The 22,384-nt window shown below is 45.0% G+C and overlaps 1 protein-coding gene across 1 annotated transcript in view; it reads left to right on the top strand.

Moving 5' to 3' along the window:
• The window catches only part of KIF11 (kinesin family member 11), a 705,022-nt gene that overhangs the window by 145,059 nt on the left and 537,579 nt on the right, over positions 1–22,384 (top strand). Inside the window, exon 6 of the mRNA XM_069611368.1 lies at positions 12,657–12,842. Coding sequence (XP_069467469.1) covers positions 12,657–12,842 — 186 coding nt within the window. The remainder of the gene's footprint in view (positions 1–12,656; positions 12,843–22,384) is intronic.

The raw sequence follows: 22,384 nt of genomic DNA, 5'->3' as shown, positions 1-22,384 counted from the left end.
CTTAACACCTACTGTTAACTGGCCTGGAGAGACATTGATCCTATTTAGTTGTCTTCCAGACTCTATTTCAACTTTCATACTGTTATGATGCATCAAGCAGAATAACCATTGTTGGGGAGAATTTTCAGTTTATGTGCTAATTCTCTTTAACCTGATACTCCTAGCACTTTTGCTGGAGTCTGGACTTTTTTGATTTTAATATCCTGAGTGAGAGGAACTTTTTCAACTTGCTCAGTCTTTTTCTCTGACTGGGATTTCTATTTCGCCGTTTAATACAAAGCAGCTGGAGTAAGCTGAATCCATTGCTGCTGAACCAATTTTCCCAAGTGCTGCCAGAGAAGCCAGCCATAGCCCGCCCTCCCTGCCTCCACAACGCCCCTTCATCACCACGACCAAGGAGCAGGAATCTCCAATCTGCAACGTTGCACCTAGAAGGAAGCCAGCTACAATGTCGGCTTCATTTTCAAGGTACTGTGGGCCTTGGGTTGTAATTACCTTGTGCCATGTCCGGTGCTTCTTGGCTTGGAGAAGTGCTGTTTTCTTGAATTGAGAGTTGCCCTCAACTTCTTTGTGCAGGCTTTGCAGATTGTGCACTATCAGGTACGCTCCCCTTCAGCTACTGTTGCTTCCAGAACCACTGACTGGTTAACTAACTGCCTCTGCAGATCTTAATTGAACTGGAATTGTCCCTTTGATTTAGGCTGTCCGGGTTGCCTAACTGTCCACCTTCAGATCTATTGGTTTTGGTAATGCTGGTTCCTCCATATGTTTAAATTGTGAACTCTTTTATTGCTAGTTAACAGATTGCATATACCCTACTCTGGGAGAGTGGTTATAGTTGCTGGTTGTGTTCTCCCTAACTTTGAAACTTTCCCTCCCCCCTCAATTTTGAAAAGGTGATCTACATAAGTGCTGATACTGACCTTAACTGATGTCACTCTGTGTGCTGAATTTATAAAGCATAGATAAAGTTGCTCACCTGGATTGTTTCTTATATTTATTCCATTTCACGTTGAATGTTATTAGTAGTTGCTGCATGTTAGTTGCTCTTGTGCCTTATGTATGTATAAATACATTTTATTGTAACGTTGAAGTGTTTACTTGGATACGTGTGAAATGATTTTTGTATTGCTCTACAGCTCGCATTAATCCGTCCTAAGATCAGCCTGGCTGCTCGGCCACTCTACCGACTTGTGCAGTACTGGCCTATATTAAGAGTTGGCTCCCTAATACCAAGAGATGTTCTATGTAGTATTACACCAGTTTGACTTTAGAAAAACATAACCAACAACCATAATGCCTTGTTGTAGCAAAACCTCTCCCCATTGAATTTTTTCATAGCGGGACCCATATTGAGGAAATCCAAATTGTGATTACAGATTTCATTAGACCACTCGATTTGAAAGAAATTGGTTAGTAGGGTATGGGAATGACACATACTTCCGTCTGGTCCCCTTTTAGTAGGAACTGTAAACCTTGGTAAAGCTTTAGCTACCAACTTGTTTCTTTCAGCAACTAGAACCTGTAATGCACACTAGTCTAATGGGATTGCTTACTTGGTTAGATCAAACCAAACTATGATCGTTTTTTGGTTTAATCTGGCCTAGAAATATTTGGGCCACCTCAACCTGGAGAAACATTCATTTCACCCAGTGTCGCTCATTTAATTTTTTTTGACTTGTTTACAAGAAATCTCTGCGGGATTGAACCCATGTATGTTTATTTGGAATGGACTAAACATAATGGGAATCATTAACCACATGATTATGAAAAATGTATGTGACTCGTGAGCCCAGATCACACCGGTATCCGGAGGGCCATAACAGAGCATTATACACGTTAGGGATACAACTATAAGGACTCATTTTGAATGCTAAATTAGTTTGGATTCTGTTCACAATATAATTAGCAGAAGATAGCCTTGAGAACGACGCTATTGTCGAAACGCGTGTCGGCTGATATAATAAAGTGCAGCAATTACATGACTTTTGATGATTTTCCTCATATTTGCTGAATTGTATATAACCAACATTTATTACTAATTAGGAGAAGCACGATTTGTGGGTCATTTTTCGGTATTGCTGTATTCCCTTCACTGTGTAGTAGTAGGTGTACACAGTATTGACAATAGCAGCGCAGCCCAACTCCACAATCTTTAATTTGGGGCGTGCAAAGCGCATGCGTTAGGCCTTTCACCTACTCGCCTTTTTCTAGACTCTTCAATTGGCTCGATGCAAAAGGGAGAACACTCGACCAAGGCGTTACTGGTCTATTGCATCCATTTGCCACCCTTGTCAGGACAGTTTTTCGAAGTCCAACTAAGGCCTTCATAAAACCATACATGAGGCAGTACAAAAACTGCACTCTTAGTATAAGGTTGTACCACCTGAGAATATTTGTACCATGCACACAGCAGTCATATCTTAGGAGGGAGAGAGGCCTGTAGCTTAGTACATAGAAATTGTAGCATATATATGGTCCAAATAAACCCAAACACTATGTATTATAAAAATGATTTATTATCAACATGTTTAGGCCAAGATAAATCTTAGGGAAGTAAATACTACCACATATATATATATATATAAACCCAATTCTAAAAACCAACTCAATTCTTATGGTATACAAACCAAAGTATGACCTTATTTAGAATGGCATTCTGCAATCGAGCAAAGTCAAACCTAAAGTTATATGTTCAGAATGGCACTCTACTATTCTTAGGGGAATAAGACCAGCTTAGTTATACCTTAAGAATACCAGAAGTAATTGAAGGGCAGCTGACCCAATTGGTCAGAACATGGTGGTGTTCAGATATAGAATCACATAATTAGACCAACACTGTGGAACATATATCTTACAAAATGTGTGACTTTCTTCAAGAATGGACAGTTACACTACCAGTTAATTTTGTTTTTAATTCGATAAAATCTCAAAGTTGAACATAACAAAACCAGGTTAAACAGCCGCCGTGAAAAGCTCACAAATACGACATTAACTCTCAAAATTAACTCTAGTTCAGAGAGTAATCGAACCTGTATACTTTTCAGAGGGGCATTCCGCTACTCATGGACAAGTAAGCACCTAATAAAACATTTTAGCAATGCACAAAGCAATTCACGGTAAGCATAATACATGTACAGTTTAAGAAGAGCAACAGCGATTCAAGGTCCATATAATCTATTGGTACTATCCGCTACCTAATAGTTATACCAAGGATACTATTCAGAAGTGTAGAAAACAGTTACAAGGTAAGAAAGAACTATTCAGACTTTTAAGAAGGCAATGCAGAGTTCAGGGTAAGTAAGGACCCATGTACTATTCAGAGGGGCTACAAGCAACTCAAAGACCACTCCAAGATATGCACTAAGCAGATCATGTTAAGCAAAACCCAGTGGCACACTGTTAGATTTAGTAGCCCTGTGGGAGACTACACTACCCTTGTCCTCTTGGTATTGGGTAACCCACCTTTTGGTATAGGCCTGTACTACAGAAGTTGGAGGTGTGACTGAGCAGCCAGGCTTTAAATAAATAGCTCTGCAACACCCTTCCCAACTCACTCTGAGCAGAACCTTCTCTGTGCTCCTTTCATAAATCCCTCAAAACCACACTATTCACATAACCCCTTGCCCATACCCTAACCACCCCACCCGCCATCGCAAGCTGTACTGTAACGCAACATGCCTATAATGCAAGTTATATGTAACCAAGATATGCTCCTGAAATGCAACCTCCATGTAACCACTGCCTTTCTTTGTAACCACTAATGATGTTTTAATTTAACAGCGCCACGATGCCCTTGGGCTGATGCCCTTGGGCTGATGCCCGCTTTAAAAATACAAATGAGTAAATAAGGCTAACCTTGGCAATGAAATCCATATATGCAGGTAGCCAAGTAACACTTACACTCAAGGTTCTAGTTATAACTATTTATTTAATAGCAGTTTTTAAATAAGCATTATTTAAAAAGGGAAATCTATGTAACCATCAAATATACTTTAAAATGTTTCCAGAATCAACACAAAGCCTGTAGATATTCTTTAGAGATGCTTCTTAGACAATTTCTATACCCTGAGATTACTTCACTAACTAGGACAGTACTGGCATTTATATATCACTGGAACACTTTCTAGCTTCTGAGGTTTGCCGAAAGGTTAAGGGAAGGAAAAAGGTTAAACAGGTTCTCAGAGCATGTGAGCACTTAACTCTTCCAATGAAGTCTGGACAAAAACTTTTCCCAGCAATAATAGTTTAAAACCAAGTTATCACCTCTGAGGGACAGTAAATATCAAAGTCAAATGGACTAGAAGAGTCACCAGGGAGCCAGGACAGCCAAAGTCAATTGGAGCACAGTCTATGGGGCTGAGAAGTCTTGCGCAAAGTTTGTTAAAGAAGAATCACTGTAGGGTCACAAGCTGTTAGACTTGTGAGTGTTAGAGCTGAAATCCACTCTAGCAAAGCACCTACTGCAAGTCTCAACTGACAAGGGCAAGCTACTGACGCTGAGATAAGTACCCCAAGTCAGAACAGTACCTTTTGGTTAGAATAATAGTAGTCCAGCTGGCTTCGGTCTGGTTGCAGTGATGCAGATCCTGTGTCCCAGGGCCTCAGTCGTGGGGACAAGAGAGAGGACGTCTGGCAACTCCTGCGGCAGCAATTCGGAAGTCAGTGGCACTTCGCGGGTTCAGCGCTCGTGAAACAGCACCACCGCGGATATCCGATATCGTTTGTGCTTCCTTCACTCCTTGAGTCCTGCACTCAGGACTCAAGCTCTTGTCGTCCTGTTTCTGGAGGGTCCTGGTGAGACTCCTGGAGCTTCTGGCCGGTTCATATGTTTTATTTCTCGACCCTGGCACTCAGTTCCTGCAGCAGCAAAGAAGTGCAGCCAGATGGGGAAGGTGGTCCAGTGGAGTTCCTTTCTGGGTTAGTTGGTCCCACTAACCCAAGGAAAGAAGTTGCCCCTTCCGGAGCTTCTCTGTCGAATTGAAAAGGGAGTTTCAGCACAGTATCAAGGTTTCACCGGGCAATTCAAAGGTCGAGGAGGATGCAGCAAGCTTCGTTCAGTTTTTCCGTCTGGTATTTCTCCAAGTGGCCGACTCTGCCTCTAATCCCAAACCCCTCGCCTTTTTAAGCAGGTTTTTCCCATTCATGTGCAGCCTCGGCTGTCAATCACACAGCAGGGTGGCTGTCCTGAAAGATGGGGTGTGCTGGACCTACTAAGAGAAAAGCTAAGTAAAGTCAATTTCACTTTACTATACTTAACACAAGAAAAGGTATTCCAACCTTCAGAGCAATCTAAATGATTTCTCTGACACTGCTCTGACACTGCTCTGAAAGTGCTGTCACCATATGAAAAGTAGATACCACTGGAGTTTCTCACTCCAAACTGTGAAAATACATAATCCAAATATCGTCAAAAAATCCACGAGTGAAAAGGTCGCACTCACTCAAGGGTTAAAATTGAAAGTCCAGCAAAGGCGCTGAGGGTCTCTAAGATCGAAGGGAATTAGCACAGAAATGAGAATGCTCCTTAGCAGGGTCTATTCCCTCTTCCAAGTCACTTTTCCCACCTCCCGCTCAGTTTTTCTGTGGACCCACTCCTGGTTTCTATGAAGGCCCCATACATCGCTGAAATCAGGCCCTTCATCTCAGTCCTGGTATCTAGGAGGTTTTTTTAAGGGAGTGAGGTCTCGTATTTGTTCACTCCAGCTCCTTTCAGTGAGTGCCCCCTTTAATTCTTGGCACAGGAAGACTGACTGTTTCCCTATGCTCAGCGCCTCTTCCAGTTGAAGTATGATATGAACGTAACTCCCCTCCACAGCTTTATCCTCTCGTCCTGCTTCAAACCATCGAATTGCTTTGTGATTGTGTCCCTAACTCCTGGAACATGTATGTGTCTGAATGGGGAGAGCCATGTCGTTACCACGTTCAATTCTATGCCTTTTTTCCAAATATCCCAAATTGTCCCCAATATAAGGTTCCTGAATTCTGCGCGGAGTCCCTTGGTACCCAGAGCCATTCCCCAACCGTAGCTGTTTGGAGGTGTAGGTTGTCGAGAGCAATCCATTGGAGATCTGCCTTTGCCCTGAAAGAGTCTGTTATACAATATGAAGCATCTGAAATAGGTACTGGAGTCTAGGGAGGTGACCTTTTCTGCACTTTGTCACCCCAACCATGAAACTGTTAGTTTACTGCACATCACCAAGTCTATTTTAATCCAGGACATTGGATGGGAAAATTTGACCACAGCTTTCTCCCTTTCCCCTAGTGACATTGATTCCCAGGTAACTTAATGTTTGCAGACTGACCTGCATCCCCGCGGGGTGGGTGTGGCGGTGGGGGCCCAAACCGTTCCGTTTCTCTTTTCCTCGCTATCCAGATGAAAATGGACTGATTTCTCTCTGCTGATCCACCGCTGGTATGGACGTCATGGGGTTCCCTATGTGCAATAACATATCGTCTGCATATATGGCCACTTTGTATTGCACCCCTCCTGCATGAAATCCCTCTACCCTAGTGTCCTCTCTGATCTTCTGAGCAAGTGGTTCCAAAGAGTGCGAACATTATGGCGGAGAGGGGGCTCCCGTTCCTGCTCCTCTGACCCAAACCAACTGGAGTACCCCGTTCACCTCTACACAGGCCCTAAGGGAGGTGCTCAGAGCCATTATCCCATGGAGAAAGCACCAATTAAGGAAAAGCCACCCAGTGGTAGCTTTTGTTTACTACATCTGGCTGGCTTTTCCTTCATTAGTGCCGCAAAAGCAAGCGCAGTGGCGGGCATCCATTTCACAAAATGGATGACCCATGTTCTTCCCTTTGAGCTTAATTTTCTCAATTTTACATTGGCACTCTTTTTTTTTTAAGTCCCTATCGATGTGCTTTTTTTTTTTATTATTGCCCATCTTTTTTTGCAATAACATTTTTTTGGGCGAACGATTCCTTTAAGCAGAGAGAGGGCGGTATGCGCCACCATTTCTTGGGGTCCCTCCTGGGAAGAACATGGTGGCAACAAGTAAGACAAACACAAGTGATCACAGTTCAAGGGTGTTAAAGAATGAATTCTGTATGCAGGTTGGACAAATGCCTATTCTAAACCTAAGATGGGAGCAAGCGTTGACCATCAAATGAAAAATAAGGCAGTCCTACTGGTGTCAAATAAAAGGGCCTATACTAAGAAACCTATTGCCAAACCTTACAACTAATACCAAAAATGGTGTGGGATAGTTCTCAAGAAAAGTATTCTTAAATGTCAGGATGTGGTAGCTTGGTTCTCACTTCCTCGCGTTTTGAGGACGGGGCAAGAGGGGAGCTTGGAGTATAGTTGCAGACTTCTCCAGCACGAGACAACAGTTGGCAGCTCTCAGGACCATCGATAGCCAAGTCTTGTTTCCTTGTAAGTCTCTTGCCTTTGAAGATCCAAGGTCTTCAACTAACAAAAACACAAGTTCCTTTACTGAATGAAAGTTTGGTTTCCAGCGTTCGCTGGGTGATGGGTTCACCCCTGGATCCCCCTCTTCTGGGTGCTGACCCTTCTTTATTTACCATAGTTTCACATGTTCTATTCTCAATGAACAATCAATTCTTTTGTCAATGAACACTGGGTGAGAGCTTCACCCCTGGATCTCCCTCTGCCGGGCTTGGACCCCTCTCAAATCTCTTTAGCGGGATTCACTTCTCTTTGTTTCTCAATGTTTTTTCAAGCGTTTCATAGTGGACATCCCTTGGCTGAGTTCACCTCTGTCAACACTGTTTCTCGGGGCTTTAGACTTTGCCCCACTCGTCTGCATCCCTCGGTTGGGCTTACTCTTACCAACTTCACATTCACATAAATTTTCAGGATTCACTTCCCTCGCTTTCTGATCTCGGGGGATTAACGCCCCTTTCTTTCTCTTAGCTTGTAGATCGTCTTTCGTTTGTGTAGGGATTTTGCTTGACCCTTGATATGACCACTTTGATCTATTCCGCTGGCTCTCCTATGGCTTGCTAGTATCTGTATTCTCTCTCATATCAGGTTCGCTTGAACCGTGGTGCCGGTTTACCTTTTCAACTGGTCTCCCTTTAACACGGTTTACTGTTCTTTCACAGTTTCTTAAACTTGGTTGAAACGTGCCACTTTGCGATTCTCACTGAACATTGCCCGGTTCTTATCGGTTCTCCGCTGGACTTACCGGCTATACTGAACCGATTGGTGTTCGGCTTTACTGGAGTTAAGGCCGGTACCACGGTCATGGGAGCTTTCCTCGGTCCTGCTCATCGGCGCAGGCTTGCCCAGTGTACCGTTGACATCTGCTGCAAGACACTTGTGCTATTGGTGGTTTTAGGCTCTCCTCCACGAAGGTTCAGTGGGCCTGGGACGAAAAAGGCAAGGTCCCCTCTCTCCTCGCCACTCTATCGATCCCTGCTGCCTTTCTCCTTCATTTGAACTGCTGCACCGATTTAGCCGTCTCATCATGTCTGCCGTGCTTAGTTTCCCCTTGTGCTCTCTTGTTTCAACTTTTTATAACTGTGGGGAAAGGAAAGGGCCGTCGGGTTTGTGATATTCAGGTTAATTGCCTGACTTTGTCTGACGCCGGGGTTGGTACATAGTAGAATGGTTTTATATTATTCCTTGTCTTGGGTGTGTTAAGGTGTTTGTGTCGGAAAAGGGGGAGTTGGAATGTCAGAGTATCCTCCGGGATGGGACAGGGCAGGTTTGTGAAATGGATGAGAAAGATTCAGATGGAGAACAGAACATAGGGGATTGTGGGAATTCGGATAATGGTAATCAGAGGGACGGGATTGGTAGGGTTCTTGAAGCAGATGGGGAATAATTGGGATTGTGAAATAAACTAGGATTATGGGAACAGTAGCGTCTATTTAAAATAGAGTGCATGTTTGAATAAACAGATTGACGTGAAGAATGATTGGGACTGTTCGGATAGGGCACTGGAAAGCAGGGATTCCTAGTGATTGTCTCTGAATACAACAGTGGGATCCATTGGGATTTTTCATATGGAGGGGATGGTAGGTTTGGTGTAAAATAGATTCAACGAGAGGAAAGTTGGGAAACTTATTATAGCCTACAAAGGCCCCAGGTATATTGTCCTGTCGTCCATCCAGCCAATGGGAGCTGGTTTTACTCGGGCCACACCTAGAGACAAAGGACAATGAAGTTTTTGGACCCTCCCTCACTTCCTGCCTTTCCAGACACACTGGAGCATGGGCAGGCTTCAGGGATGAAGTCCACCAAAGGAAAAATGCACAAAGCACTCAAGCCTGCTTCAAACAGAGTAAAAGCCCAGAAGGAACTGACCAGAAATGGCAAAAAGACTGTCATTTTTGAAAAATTGTCACCCTTGGGTGTGCCGCACTGCAGCTGAGCAATCAGCCTGCAGATACACAGCACTGGTAGGGAGAATCCTCAGAAATGTGCTAATTCTCTCCACCTTAGAGACCCCCAGCAACTTTGCTGGATTTCGAGGACTTAATTTTTTTTTTTACCTGGGGAGAGACCCTTTTTCCCACTCTTGTATTTTAATGTGATTTCTGAGCTTTGTGTTTCTTTTGGTTATGGAGCCTGACAAACTCCATAGGCATCATCTTTTACATTGTCACACAGCACCGTCTTTCAGATTTCCCCAGGTTTAAATATCTTCTCTGGGATAAACTGTTGCCCAGAGAAGTAAAGTGAAATCAATTTTGCTTAAATTTGTTAATTTCTAGGCCCAGCACACACCATCTTACAATAGGGTGCTGGAGGGGGGGCGGGAGGGGTTTACCTAGTATCCCCTTTGTCTAGCTTTTCATGTAACATTTTTGTTACCCTTTCCTCACTGAATGGCTGGTGGTAGTGGTTTTGTTTTAACTACCGTGATGTGTAGTTACCATGGGCTGTGTTTGCAGCTGCAGTAAGGCACCCATGGGTGCCTTTTTTGTCAAAATGGCTTCAGTCTTCTTTTTTCGCCATTTCTTTGTGGAAAGGTCCTTCTTGAGATTTACTCTGCGTGCCTGACCAGGTTTGGTCCCATTGTCCGCTTTGCCTTTGGCGGGATTCACGAGTGAAGACCCCTCTGGCTCCAGGGTGTCTGGGGTAGGCAGGAAGTGAGGGAGGTGCCCGAAACTCTGTGCTTAGTCTCTTAGGAGACCCAAATGCACTCTGTGGTGAATGGCCGGCTGACTGTCTGGCAATGACAGCCACCCTGCTGGGTGACTGACAGCTAGGCTGGAATGAGTGGGAGAGAACTGAATAAAAGGCGAGGCTTTTGACTAGGAAGGCAGAGTTGACCACTGGATGAAGGAACCGAATAAGAACTTAGTTATCCCGGTGAAGCCCTGCTGCTGTGCTGAAATTCCAAATTCATATCGACAGAGAAGCCCCTGCAAGGACGACTTCTCCCTTTGAGTTGGTGGGACCAATCAACTCCAAAGTAAGCCACCTGGACATTCTTCTCGGAGCTGGGTGAATTTCCAGAGTTGCTGTTGGAAACCATATAGCCAGGGAGAGGAACACCAGATTGTGTGCGTTGCTTTTAAGCCGGCCTACAGCTTCAGGAAGATGCTCCGGACTCCCAGGAAGCAGGACTGACCGAGCCTGAGCCCCCTCAAGAATGTGGGACCCTAGAAGCAAGGAAAGTCCATTTGGACAGCCAGGAACCGCAGTGTTGCTATTTGCGGTAAACGCGAGGAGCTGAAACGCTGAACAGCCACTGATTTGAAGATTGCCGGTTGCGAGCGGTGACCGTCTCATTGAAGTGCAAGAGTCCCTTGAAGTCTTCCCTCTTGTCCCCACAACTGAGGCCCAGGAACAGTAAGTTCTCCAGAGCTGTACAGGAACAGAAGCCATCTGCTGCACTTTCTTCAATCCAAAGGTACTGTAAAGTCTGAGAGAACTTACCTCTTGCTGTAGAGCTGTTTACATCTTCTACCACAAGGCTTGTGGCCCTACATTTGATTCTTCGTTTCTTCCAAGACTTCTAAAACATTGTGCATATACTTTTCTACTTACCTACCAGAAGTGGTTCATCCTATATCGGACTTTTGGCCATTGACTTTGACCTAGCCTGTTATACTGAATGAGTCTGCTGTGGGGATCCAAAAGTATTTGCCTGCTTTGGAATATTTGTGGTCTTTTGTTTTTCTAATAACCTTTTCCTTTAACCAACTTCTAACATTATTCTAGATGCGAACAGTGGGATATTAATGTCCCCAGCACTCTTAGCAGTTGGTCACCTGAGGGTGTATGTTGTGTCTGTGGGCCATCCCAAAAGGGCCTTTACTGATTTAGAATCTAAGTGTACAGCATTGAAGTGTATTTTTGTGTTATTATATTGTTTCGTTCTGAAGAAGGCTTATTCTGACTGATACATAAATTAATAATTGTTTATTCAAGAAACCTTGAGTGTAAGTTTATTTGAATACTTGTCACTGTGAATCTGTGTAACTCCCCGACAGCTCACATTGACCCCTCTTGAAAAAGCCTGGCTGCTCAACACGCTATCAAAACTGGGTAGTACAAGCTTATACCAAAGTTTGGGTTTCCTATATCTGTAGTCAGCTGTTTGTAGTGCTCCCAGAGGGTACTGCAAAATACTTTGCCTAGCTGGCACAAAGGTAGTAATAAAGGAACACTGCCACCAGCCATTCAAGTTAGTTAGGGTAACATAATGTTACATGAGAAGTGGGATAAAGGGGTTACTATGTAACCCACAGCACCCCACATAGGTTGCTGGACCCACAAAAGAAAAGGTAAGCAAGACAGGGGTAGTCTTAATATTCTTGGGAACAGTAGTTCACACAAGAAAATGTAGTTAAGCATTAAGAGAAGTCCAAGTGACTTCTCAGTAGCACTGCACAAAAAGGCTCACCATGAAAAAAGCAGATACTTATGCGGGTTATCAGCCTCTATTAAACAATAAGCAACCAAAAATCCTAGTCTGAAAAACACATGAGTGGTGAGCGTTAAAAGTGCCACTCGGGAGTAAAAAAGTAAAAGCCCTGAGTCCAGCAAAAGAGCTGGGGGTCTCTAAGGCTAAAGGGAATTGGAACAGAAATTAAAATTCTACCCAGCAAAAAGTTGCTAAAAAGTAAATCTCTGCTACCAGTACTGAATAACCCTCTTTCTCCTTCATGCAGACTTTGAGTGAATTTGGAAATGAATGAAACTGTAATTTCACTGTAAAAAATATGGGCGTGTGCAACTTATATTGAAGCAGTCACCTGTGAAAAGTATTGGTTATGTTTTCAATGTGTTGGTTAGTCTTAATTGGCACTTAACGTGTGTGTATGTGTATATATTTTCCAGTGTGTACGTTTGTTTGGGCTAATGTATTGACTGGTATATTGTACCGAATTACAGCTCACATCCCCCTCGTAAGGTAAGCCTGGCTGCTCTGCCATTCCAAAAGTCCTTTGGGTATTGCAGACTAATAGTAAAAGTTGGGGACCTGTATACCAAGGCATAGTTTATAAGTCTTAACTCCAGGTGGACTTTGGGAAAACTCCCTTTACATAGTTCTATTGAAAGGTAAGATATCGTAATGGAATCTTAATGCAATCATGGCATCTAGATTGCACAGTGCTAATGTTTCATACGCTCCTCCATAGTGTTTGTAATGTCTTCGTATTAATGTCTTGTAGGAATGTATAGTTTGTCAAGTTTAAAAAATCTTTTTACTTTACAGGATCCACTTGCTGGTATAATTCCCCGAACGTTGCACCAAATATTTGAGAAACTTTCAGAAAACGGAACTGAATTCTCAGTTAAGGTGTCATTGCTTGAAATCTACAACGAAGAGCTTTTTGATCTTTTGAGCCCATGTCCAGATGTTGGTGAGAGGTTGCAAATGTTTGATGATCCCCGTAACAAGGTAGCAATTTTATTCTTGATATGAGATGCATGACATTAAATGTTTCTTATTGTTGCATTGTCTGCTCCATTAGCTTTGTCTTGCTGCACTCTAGTGTAGGCTTTTGTATGTAGTAGAGCTTTTATTAGGTATACAGCCCTACATTTGTTCAGTGCTTAGAGACCCAATTCTTTTTTATGCATTGTAGTGTCTTGGTAGTTTCTCGCCATAGTTAAAAAATCAAACTTCTGGATACATTAAGTCTTAGTTACTTACCTGTAACTATTGCTCCAGCATTGGTATCTTTCATAGATTCACCTACTTGACTAGTCCCAGTCAGACTGGGAATCCTTGGAAATTGAAACCTGTTACATATAGTAATGTGATGTTGTGGTCCGGAAAGGTCCTAATGAGACGTGCTGCATTTTTTGACTGGGGGGAGTTGTGGTGTTGGTGCGATCTCAGAATTTTTAATGTATCCAGTGTAGTTCATGTGAATGGGGGGTATATTTTTAAGTGTTCATTTGCCCCATCTCGGAGCACGGTGAGTGTCTGCAAGTGAGTGGTACTTGCTTTTTCTAGTGCATTTGCATTGGTACTGGGCCCTGCGCCTCTGTTTGTGGTCCCCTTGCCTCCGTTCCCCTCCCCGCTCCCTCTTCCTGGTTTCCACAGCCCGCCCACCCCCTTCCATTGCTTCTCCCTACTGATCTTAACTGACCCTTCCAGGGCAGCTCTCTGCCCGGCAGCCTCCTTCGGCTAGGGACCCCGAGGCAAAGGACAGCTCCTACAAAGACGGCGCCAGATCGTACCTGCAGGTATCCGCAGGAGAAGCAGGAACCCACCACACACCCCAAAAAGTGTGGCAAGGGTAGGGACTGAAGCAATTACTTCACGCCAGACAACCCTGCCACTGAAACCTACAAACCCTACTGTTGTAAAGCGGACTGTAATAGTCTACCTATGTTAAAATCAGAATTTAGAAAGTGTGCCCAACCACATTAAGTGTGCCTAACATCGCAACTCTGGTTTAATTTAGAAAGTGTGACTAGTGTGGCTACTCACTGTGGTATAGTTCAGTTTAGAAAGTGTGCCTAATGGCGTCACTGTGGTCTAGTTCAATTTAGAAAGTGTGCCTAATAGTGTAACTGTGGAAAGTGTGAATAATTATCACCCAGTGGTACATTCGACCTTTAAAGTGTGAATCTTCCAATGGTACAATTGAATTTAGAATGCGTGAATAACATCAACCTGTGCTACAAGCAGATTGGAAGGTGTCCCTAACTGTGGTAAAGGTAACTTGAAAGTATAGTTGAACTTGGAAGACGAATAATATTGCCCTAGGTTACAGCTGAATTAGGAAGCGTCCCCCAACTGTGGTATTGGTAAGCTTAGGTGTGAATAATATCCTGTAGTATAGTCAAACTTAGAAAAATTGAATAATCTCACCCGGTGGTCCAGTTGAACTTGGAAGGTATGAATAACCTGGTATAGTTAAGTGGTGTGAGTAATCTCATCCTGAACTTTGACAATGTGAATAATATCTTTCTGTGGTATAATTGAATTTAGGAGGTGTGAACAATCTCATCCTGTGATACAGCCGCATTAGAAAGTGTGCCTAACTGTGGTATAGGTAAACTTAGAAAGTGTGAATAATTAACATCCCGTGGTTTAGTTGAACCTGGAAAGTGTGAACAAAACCATCTTATGCCAACTGTAAAATAGTTCAAACTTAACCACGCCATGAGTCCACCTGACACACCAAGGTCTGCCGAAAGAGACCTGCTTGCGCCCGCCTTCACTCTCGCCCTACTCCCCAACCCCCCCACACCCCCAAACCATCCCACCCTCCACCACATCCTCAGCTCACTACCTATCCATCTCCTAAGACCAAATAACCAACCCTTCCCAAACCAGCCCACCCACCACCTCGCCCCCTTCACCATCCCCTATCCACACACCAAGCCAGGGGAACCCGATGGCGAACCAACCATCCTAAGACCCCCTGCTCCTCCCATACCATCCATATCAGACCTGCACCCCTGCCCCCAAACTAACGGCCCACCCAACTAACGGTCCGCGCAGCCTCCCAGACCCACCCAGCCCCACAATCGACCCCTTCCTCTTATCAACTCCCCCAAACATCCTCGCCCAACCCCACTCCTTCCATCCCTAAAAAGTGCACGTCTCGCCCTGGCAAGAACAGTAGCCGCATCCCTTTCACCTTCCGACCCTCTCACACCAACCAAAACAAAAACCTTGAAAAGAAAACCTACCTAGTCTCCCTCGATCTCCCATTACTCCTCACCAATCCTGTCTCGACCCACCACCTCATTCTCCCAATCACCACCCACCCTCCCTCACCCTGCCTGAAACCCCTCTCCCTTATATTCTCACCGACCACAACTGGAACCCCTAACCCCCTACTCCCCACTTTCAAGTTCCCTGACCCAATTCCAGCCACCCTCACACACCCGTCCAACCACCCACCTCGACCGCCCGCCTACTCTTCCCATCGACCACCCCCCGCTCTCAGACCACAATGGCCACTCTCCCCTCACCCCCCTACAACAGACACTTCTCGAACAACCTCTGCGATTTCGATAGCCACCATCCAATTAAACCATCCCACCCTCACTCTTCTAGGAGATTTCAATATCTGGCTTGACATCCCCACCAACCCTATGACCCACTCTCTTATGACTGCTTAGACCCGATTAACGTCCATACCCACATAAATGGCCGAACTCACGACAAAGGACACACCCTTGATTCAATCTTCAGCTCCCATGACCAGATACACCTAAACCCCCACTCCCATCTGGTCTGACCACCTCATTGTCCCTTTCGACATCTGCTCACACGCCCCACTCCCCTCATCCAAAACAGAACCCCCAAATCTACGCAAATGCTGGAAGAAACTAAAAATCCTTCCTGACCTAGCCGAGGCGCTCGTTCAATCTCCTCCCCCTACCTCGACACGCAATGAACACTTAACCTCCGACGCCTTTGACTCATGGCTCAATACTTCATTAATCCCCACCAAGGAACTGAACAAAATAATCTCTGAATACCATCATGTATTACCACCCAATCGACCCCCCACCCCCTTCTCAATCTCTCTGCAACTCTCTCGCTCCACTTCTACACCACTGCTCTCGAAAGATGAAATGCTCTAACAAACTGGCCTTCTTACACCCACCACACAACCCACCCACCCCATCTGCAAACCCACTGCCTGCAACTCCAACCCACCCGACATTCGACTCCTTCACTTCAATATCAAAGGACCAATTTCTCAAACTTCTCTCTGCCCGGGAACCATCCGGCTACCCGCTAGACCCCTGCCCTGCCTCAACCCTCAAAGAAATATTTGCATCTACCTGTGCAGGAGAATATGCGAGATCCATCATAAACGACTCCCTCTCCTCGGAATTTTTCCCGACGTGTTTAAAACTGCTCATGTCAAGCCCCTTGTAAACAAACCTTCCCTCGACCCCAAATATTACCGCCCCTTCTGAAAGGTTCCTTCCTAAACTCATCGACCAAACCGCTTACTCCCAACTGAATGCCTTTGTCCCAGACCCCGCAAAATCAGGTTTCAGACCCCGACACGGAACCGAAACCACCCTGACCTCAATCCGGGATGACCTTAAACACTGCAGACTTTGCGGGATGCGCTGCACTAATCCTTCTCGCCCTATCCGCCACCTTTGACGCAGTCAACCACTCAATCCTCCTCAACCGCCTCCACTCCCTAGGAATCAGTGGAAACTCTCAAATGCATAGCATCCTTCCTCAACAATAGGAACCAAATAACCCTACTCTCCTCCTTTGCTTCTGCCACCCGACCAGTCAATACCGGAGTTTCACAAGGAGCATGCATATCAGCCCTCCTGTTCGACCTCTATATGTCCACCATCCCACAAATAATCCGCTCTCACAATATCCTGTGCTACAACTATGCCGAACACACCCAACTAATTCTAAAACTCAATAATTCATTACCCAGCTGCCGGCCCGACCTTGCTGCCTGCCTCCTTGACATTGATCACTGGATGACCACAAACCACCTCCTTTTAAACCCCACCAAAACAGAAATCCTGGTGTGTTTTAACACCGAACTTCTCCTGCACCCTCTACCCTGGCCGTCATCCATGGGCAATTCCCTGACCACCTCATCCTCAGTAAAAACCTTGGATGCACTCTCGACTCTGACCTTAACCTCTCGCACCAAGTCGACGTCTAGAAGTCCTGCCACTACCACCTCAAAACTCTTAGGCGCATTTTTCCATACATCTCCTTTCCCAACAGACTTGCCGTGGTCCAATCAGTTGTAATGTCAAGACTGGACTATGCGAACCCCCCCTCTATCTCGGAATCCGAGCATACCTCCTGACTAAACTGCAAAGAGCACAAAATGCTGCAGCCAAACTGCTACTAGCGCTTGGCCCAAGAGATCACACCTCCCCAGCTCGCAAAACTCTCCACTGGCTCCTGGTTGCTCGAAGGGTCACCTTCAAAACCTTATGCATCTCTCACCGAGCAATGCATAAAACTGGACCTCCATACCTTCAGGACAACATAAAACCTTATTATCCACCGCGCACTGTAAGATCAAGCTCTGCCTTCCTCCTAGTAATACCAAAAAACAACACAATCATGCTAGGTGGATCATCATTCTTAGCCTTGGCCCCAACTCTGTGGAACCCACTTCCACCCCTCATCCGACTCACCGAAGACCTCATGTCTTTCCGCAAATTACTCAAAACGTGGCTCTTCCCTTAAAATTGACGCTTAGCACAAACCGTATAAACAGCCGCAATAAACAGAAACCTAAGGTTGCTGAACCTAAAATGACAATCCTGCACAGAAATCTGACCGAGAAAATGGAAAACTAAAACAGCTGGTATGAATAAAACCGAATAGAACAGATGAAATGGATGGGGCGAATGGGACACACTGAGCGGACGGAAGGGACAGAAAGGGTGGAACACACGGAGCGGACTGAAGGAACAGAAAGGGTGGAACACACAGAGCGGACGGAACAGACGGAGTGTTAGGGAGAATTCTCAATCTATGGATAATTTCCCTTACCTATAGTCCCCCAGCAGCTTTGCTGGATTTGAAGGTTTTTTTTTTTCCTGCTAAGAGTGAGACTCTTTTTTTTCCCCACTCTTAGGCATTTTTGCTGTGTTCTCTAGGCTATTTTTGTGTTTAATGTCTATGGGATTTTCTGAACCCCATAGGAACCATCTTTATTCACGTGTTACACTGCACTCTCAGTGCAGTGACACAGGGGTGTCGTAGCGACCCCCAAACGTAGACTCCATACCCTGGGACTGACTGTCTCCCAGGGCATGTAAAGTCCCAATTGACTTTACTAGTCAATTTTTAGTAACTAAACCAGTACAAACCATCTTACTATGGAGGTACTGGAAAGGGTTAATAGTTTTTCCTTATGTTCATTTTCAAGAGGGTACCCTACAGTCCCTCAAGTTCTGGCTGGTGGCAGTGGTTACTACCATAAATATTCAATCGCAAATATTTTCCTACGCGTTTTTCCCATTGTTCGAGGCTACCACTTTTTCTGACAGCCTCTAACATACCGCCGGTGCATTTTAACTTTATTTGCCAGAACTTTAATATAAATTCTTTCTCGTGTCTTTCTCTAAACTCCTAACCCAGGTCGGGGATCCTTTGTCTTTTTGGTGAGCTTCTGCCGAGAAGCCCTCCTTTCGGTGCCACTGAGTCTGGGTTGGGTCCATTGTGTGGGAGGGGGTGGAGGACCCCTGGATAGGGTTGCCTCAGCAACCCATGTCGCACTCTATCCTGATAGGCTGGAGGGTCTCCCGCCAAGATGACCACTCCACCGTGTGAAAGCTAGGCTGTATGAATGGGGATCTTTTTGCATAAAAGCAGGGTCCTGAGGACTGGAAGAGCAAGTCGTCGCCACTGGAACTAAGAAGCCGAAGAGGAGAGAAGCCAAAGACATCTGCAACGACTGGACCACCGGTGAAGCTCTGCTGCAGCGTCTCACCACTTTTCTCCATACGACGACAGAAGATCTTCATCTGCAAGAGCCGCCTTCCCTTGAGCTGGTGGGGCCAACCAGTTTGCCAATCGCCTTCCAGACCTGCCTTGGTGGAATCTCCTGTACCCTGTACTCGGAGGCCGGATAGCCAGGCACCAGTCCACCCGGACCGCGATTTAAAGGAGCGTACTTTTTTTTTTATTTGTCGGGCAGCATCGCCGCTGGTTTCATCCCTGGGTAGTGCAGTCACTCGAACCTTCCTCCACGACGAGAGCCTGTCTTCCTCTGCTGGATCACCCGAACTGCAACAACTACCAGGAACAACCGCCACTGCAGGAGCCACTTCTTCATTTTAAAGGTACATTGTTCCGCCAGGCCGCCCTTTCTTCACGGTAGCACTAAAGGTGTTTGAAATCCTTTACCTACCTGTTGGGTTGGCTGCCCCTCTCTTCGTTGTCTTCCAACTTCTGCATCCACCTTTTTCAAAATCGTTAACCAAAGACTTGACTGCAGCTACAAGAACATTTTGCTCCTGGGCCTTTGCCCTGTACCACTGACTCTGGCACAGGCCTACTGACTCTGGCTACATTTGTAGAACTGCCTTCTTTAGATTGATTCTCAACTAGAACTGTGTTGGTGCACCTACTTCTTATAACTACCTATTTCGTCCCCTTTCTAAACCTTGTGAAATGCCATTTTGCTCAGTTTTCATTCAAGTATTGCCTATACTGATGCACTGTCTTGCTTAATCTGGTTCACAAACTTATGGGAAGTGTTGCTAGGGCGTGTATAAGCTATTTCTATATAACTTGTGCTTTCCCTTCCTTGTGAGAAATTGCTAGAGTATCCCTTGTGTGTGGTTTTCACTGTGCCGTTTTGCTCAGTTTTCAGTCTGGTTCACTTGGCCTACAATTTAACTAGGGAGTGTGTATATTTTTCCTTGACTTAATTTATGTTGCTTGATAACTGATAAATGTTTTATTATAAGTGTATTAAAAAGTAGATATATATTTATTTTATACAAAGCTTTGGTCCGTGTTTCCTTGTGCCATAGTACTGTAGGCCTATTGTGTAAACCCTGAATACTGCTCATCTCCCTCTTGAGATAAGTCTGACTGCTCAGCCACAGCTACCAACTAAATCTTTATGGTACAGACTGATACCAAAAGGGGATTTATTGCTCTCACCTGTAGTCTTCATCTTCTGTAGTGCTCCCTAAGGGAACTGCACAGGATTTTGCCTAACGCGGAGTGAATGGGAAGGATGGGTAGGATGAAATGGATCTACGAAATGGATAGGCTAGTTTATATGGATAAGGATTAAATGATGGAATGGATTGAAAGACTAGTAAATTAAATGATGAGCCAGGCGAAACTTATGAACAGACTAAGTGAATGAATGGACAGTGAATGAAACGGATTGAATAGATGGTACAGGTGGAATGCTTGACCTCAAGCGCCTTACTGACAACCGCAATATCACAATAACACGCTTATTCTGTCCTATACACCACCACTCAATTGGAACACAGCAATGCTATGACCCATTCAGTATAGCTGTTCTCATACTAACACCTGCCACATACTCCTCACCCTAATTAAACGCAGCTAGCTGAGCACACACTGCCAGCTTAAGCGTTCTCCTCAGGCCTAACGCAGCCAGAAATCAGTCTGGGTGTCTACCCCCCAGAATGAACATATACCTGACCTCCCAATCACCACACCTACCGCTAAGAAGCAGCCATCGTGCAACTGCCACACCGGCTGCACACATCCGGTGCACCCACGCACCTTATGGTCTGTCTCTCTCAACTGACTTCAACTACGGTTCCCGAGGCCGTTCAACCTACCAGCGCTTTGAGATCATACCAATGATACATAAGGCGCTATATAAATGCAAAATAACATAACATTGAAGTTGATACATTTAAGATTTGCATGCGTGCAGCAAGATCAATGTCAATCGCCAACGAAATATAAACCCAATTTAGATATGGTGTGCTACGAAGTGTCCAGAAGCTGGGCAACAAGGATTTCATAATGCGCATGTGTGGGAGGGCATTTATCATGAAGAACCCACTGTGAAGAAGACAGTTATTAAACGTTCATGCACACTGATGTAAACATATGGGAAGTTTAAAAATCCATAGTCTATGTACTCTTTTCATAAATTGGTTAAGCTCTGCAGTCAGTTTATGTGGTGAATTCTGATTGACTGGGAAAAATTTGTTTTGCAGGCCGAAGAAGAGGTAATAATTAACCGCGACATTAAGCGGATCTTCAGCTAATAGGCTGGCCTGGGGATTTTATGGCTTGTTAGTATGGTGGAAGGAAGAAACCATCTTTAAAATGCACAGGAGCTTGTTATTGTTCAGGGGGATCTGACTGTTTGCTTTTTGACCAGCAATAAACGTGGTGATGCTAGAGGCTGGGGTTACCAATACTTCGTGTTTTGATTGTTTTCTCTGATTTTGATTGGAGGCTTTGCGTGTTGAACTGGTAGTTGTTTAGATGTGGTGTGCCGAAGATGCCAGCAAGTTAGGGTGGGTGAGATGATTATCGTCATTTGAAAAGGAACCGGTTTATTCTTCCCCTCATATTCTTAGTAGTACTGTTGCAGACCATGTGCAATTATTTTCAGGGTTGGAGCTCGGGCCAGTTGGTACTTGTAATAAATGATCTTTAATGTGTAACTGTGATGTTGACCTACCATGGACACATCCTAAAAGACAGTGTTGTACACATGAGCTGAATATAAACGTTACCAATGAGAACGGGCGAATTGGATTACTTTTGTGTAGGTCTTGACCAGTCCTCCCTCCCTCTACTCACTGCTCTTCCTCAGACCCTTCTTCAGCCAGGTCTCCTCCTCCCTCCTTCTCTGCCTTTTTGCTGTTCTCCCAAGACCAGTTTTCTAGACCAGTCTGATCTATGAAAGTCTTGTCAAAACAGGTTCACCCCTGTTCCTCCAAAGCCATCAAGGACCACATTGACACCCTGGCTCCTGCTCTGGCTGACTTCTGCGATCACTCCTTTGCGACTGGAGTCTTCCCTTACCTCCTGAAGCACTCCCTTGTGCACCCTCTTCTTAAGGAACCCTCTGCTGACCTGGCCTGCCCGGCGAACTACCGCCCAATCTTCATCACTCCTTTCCTGAGCAAACTCCTTAATCTTCACGCTGAATCTGTTGGTTGTCTCCATAACCATCAGTCTGGCTTCAGAGCTGCAAGAAGCACAAACTGCTCTCCTGAACATCCTTGAAGACCTGCTCTCCAACCTCGATTTTATAACACAACCTGTGTCCTCCTCTTAGTTGATCCCTCTTCTGCCTTCGACACAGTCAACCATGGCATCCTGCTCAACCATCTCCGTTATAACCTGGCCATCCCTGATCAGGCCCTGGCTTGGCTGACCTCTTTTCTCCCTGATCGACCTTCCCAGGTCCAAATGCATTTGATAGGACATTTATAATGCGCTTAATACCCAGAGGTTTCTAAGCGCTGACCCTGGGATCGAACCTGTATTGCTCTGTG

Source organism: Ambystoma mexicanum, chromosome 8, assembly GCF_040938575.1.
Source record: "Ambystoma mexicanum isolate Mex_15411 chromosome 8, UKY_AmexF1_1, whole genome shotgun sequence".
Classification (NCBI taxonomy): Eukaryota; Metazoa; Chordata; class Amphibia; order Caudata; family Ambystomatidae; genus Ambystoma; species Ambystoma mexicanum.
This window is presented reverse-complemented; position numbering and strand designations above follow the sequence as displayed.